The sequence below is a fragment of the Silene latifolia genome, chromosome 8, assembly GCF_048544455.1.
Source record: "Silene latifolia isolate original U9 population chromosome 8, ASM4854445v1, whole genome shotgun sequence".
In the NCBI taxonomy this organism is placed as follows: domain Eukaryota; kingdom Viridiplantae; phylum Streptophyta; class Magnoliopsida; order Caryophyllales; family Caryophyllaceae; genus Silene; species Silene latifolia.
The window spans coordinates 17,045,913-17,048,081 of record NC_133533.1 but is presented as its reverse complement, the minus strand read 5'-3'; the positions used below and the strand labels follow the sequence as shown (position 1 = coordinate 17,048,081).

Genomic DNA, 2,169 nt, shown 5'->3' with positions numbered 1-2,169 from the left:
GAGATTATATATAAGTCACCTGGGTTATGGTTCCTGGTAGCACACAATAACCTAATCTCCCCGCATCCCATCAATAGAGCTAATCTCCCCGCATCCCATCAGTAGAGAGATCCTCATGGCATGTGTGTCTACTAGAAGACCTAATCCCGAAGACTGTCCCTTCAGCGGTTCATCCCAACCTTTCGTCATGTAATCAGGTACGCTTCCGCTCTACAGTTTACCGAGTTATTTAGTATGAAGTTTATGGTCTCTATTCGGATCAATTCTAACAAGATTAATCCTGTCTCAATCAATAGTTTACATTAACTTTATTTTCTACTCACAAAACAAAACAAACCTAAACTATTAACTGGGACGGAGATTACTTCGGAACATCAACCGGAAAAGAATCAATTTCATCCATCCATGGATTTCTCTCATGGGCAGGATTCACATTCCTTAAAGCTCTCCAAACAACACTATTACACTTAAAACCCGACCCAAACGCAATCTGCCATACCCGGTCTCCCTTCTTAACCCGCCCTTTTGCTTCTGTATACGCAAGCTCATACCATATCGAAGAGCTCGACGTGTTCCCAAATCGATACAACGACATCCTCGACGGCTCCATATCCCAATCTGTGAGCTTCAAATTCTTCTGGACCCCATCTAACACCCCTCTGCCACCAGCATGAACACAAAAATGCTCAAATGCTAATTTAAAATTCGGAATATACGACTTCACGTTCGACATTTTGAATACTTTTTTCGCCACCAAAGTTCCGAAAAACTTCAATTTTTCTGATAAAGGCAGAACCAATGGGCCTAACGCGGTCATATTCGCTTTCAGAGCGTTCCCGGCTACATTAATCAACTCCTTCGACAAAGAGATTCCGACTTTCCCTTGAGAATCTTCCCTTAGAGAGACACAATTAAAGGCCTCATCGTCGGCCGCTTTATTGGTCCTTACCGTGTGGGCCAACTCATACTTGGCCCACCTTTTATCGGACCTCTTGCTCGAAAGCAGGATTGCAGCTGCACCAATTCGGAACACACAATTGGAAACCAACATAGACCTCTCGTTCCCAAAGTACCAGTTGGTGGACCCCGCCTCGACACTAACCACCAACGCGTACGAGTTCTTGTGAACCCGTAACAGGTCCTTCGCAAGATCGATTGATATTACTCCCGCACTACAACCCATTCCACTAAGATTGTAACTCATAATATTGCTTCGTAGTTTGTACTTGTTCACAATTTGGGCCGATAAAGACGGAGTTGGGCTGTAAAGCCCACAATTCAGAACCAATATTCCGATCTCTTTTGGGTTGATATCGATTTTAGTAAAAAGGTCGTCGACAGCCCCAAACATAAGAACCTCGATTTCTTTCCTTGACTCGGTGAAGGAAGGTTTACAAGGAATTCGTAAGAGTGAGTCGGTTAAGTATGTGTCGTCACCAAGTCCTGATCGATCTAGAACTTTTTTTTGGAAGTCGAGGCTCTCGTTCGAGAATGTTCCCCAAGCTTGAGATAATTCCATTAGAGTTTTCTTCGAACATTTGTTAGTGTCGTCGGGTTTGTAACATGAAAAGTCTAGTAGATAAACAGGGTAAGGTTGAGTTTGGAAATAGAGAATATAAGCTAGCAAAACAAGGATGATCAAGGTAGTGATCAACCATTTCGAGTCGAATCGAGGATTTTGCAAATGGAAATAGGAATTAGAGAGTGTTATGGCGATGATAAGGGTAAGGAAGAAATATTTGGTGATTGATTTGATTTTGTATAATATGGACATTGTTACTCTTGTTGTTCAAATAGGGTGGAAATTGCCAAGTAAATCACAAATCTGAAATCAAATAAGAATGCTAATGTCAATTATTTATACACGACATAATTCAAATAAAACCATTAAACATTAAAACTCATAGTTATTTACGTTATTTATTTATCAGTCTATATTTGAATCATAGTACTCATTTTGATTTGACACAAGAGAAAAAACAAACACTTAATTATAGTATTATGAACTCATTATTTTGGTATTAAAATGCCATAAGTAGACATCGATGCATAATAAAAAGCAGGAACTCTCTCAGAAGACTTACTGATTTTACTCGCTATGTCAGAATATTTTTTTAATAACTGAACTTTAATATGATATATTTTGGGTGACAGTTTATTCTGATGTGA

At 39.6% G+C, this 2,169-nt stretch overlaps 1 protein-coding gene across 1 annotated transcript; it reads right to left on the bottom strand.

Annotated features, from left to right (window-relative positions):
* Nucleotides 1–354: 354 nt before the first annotated feature.
* On the bottom strand, nucleotides 355–1,819 carry LOC141594168 (3-ketoacyl-CoA synthase 11-like). The gene has a single exon (XM_074414346.1). It carries the CDS (start codon nucleotides 1,772–1,774, stop codon nucleotides 362–364), a length of 1,413 nt encoding a protein of 470 aa, XP_074270447.1. The 5' UTR covers nucleotides 1,775–1,819; the 3' UTR covers nucleotides 355–361.
* Nucleotides 1,820–2,169: the final 350 nt, after the last annotated feature.

What these genes read in the sequence shown, in the direction of transcription:
- LOC141594168 (XM_074414346.1), bottom strand. Translation starts at nt 1,774, where the DNA reads ATGTCCATATTATACAAAATCAAATCAATCACCAAATATTTCTTCCTT.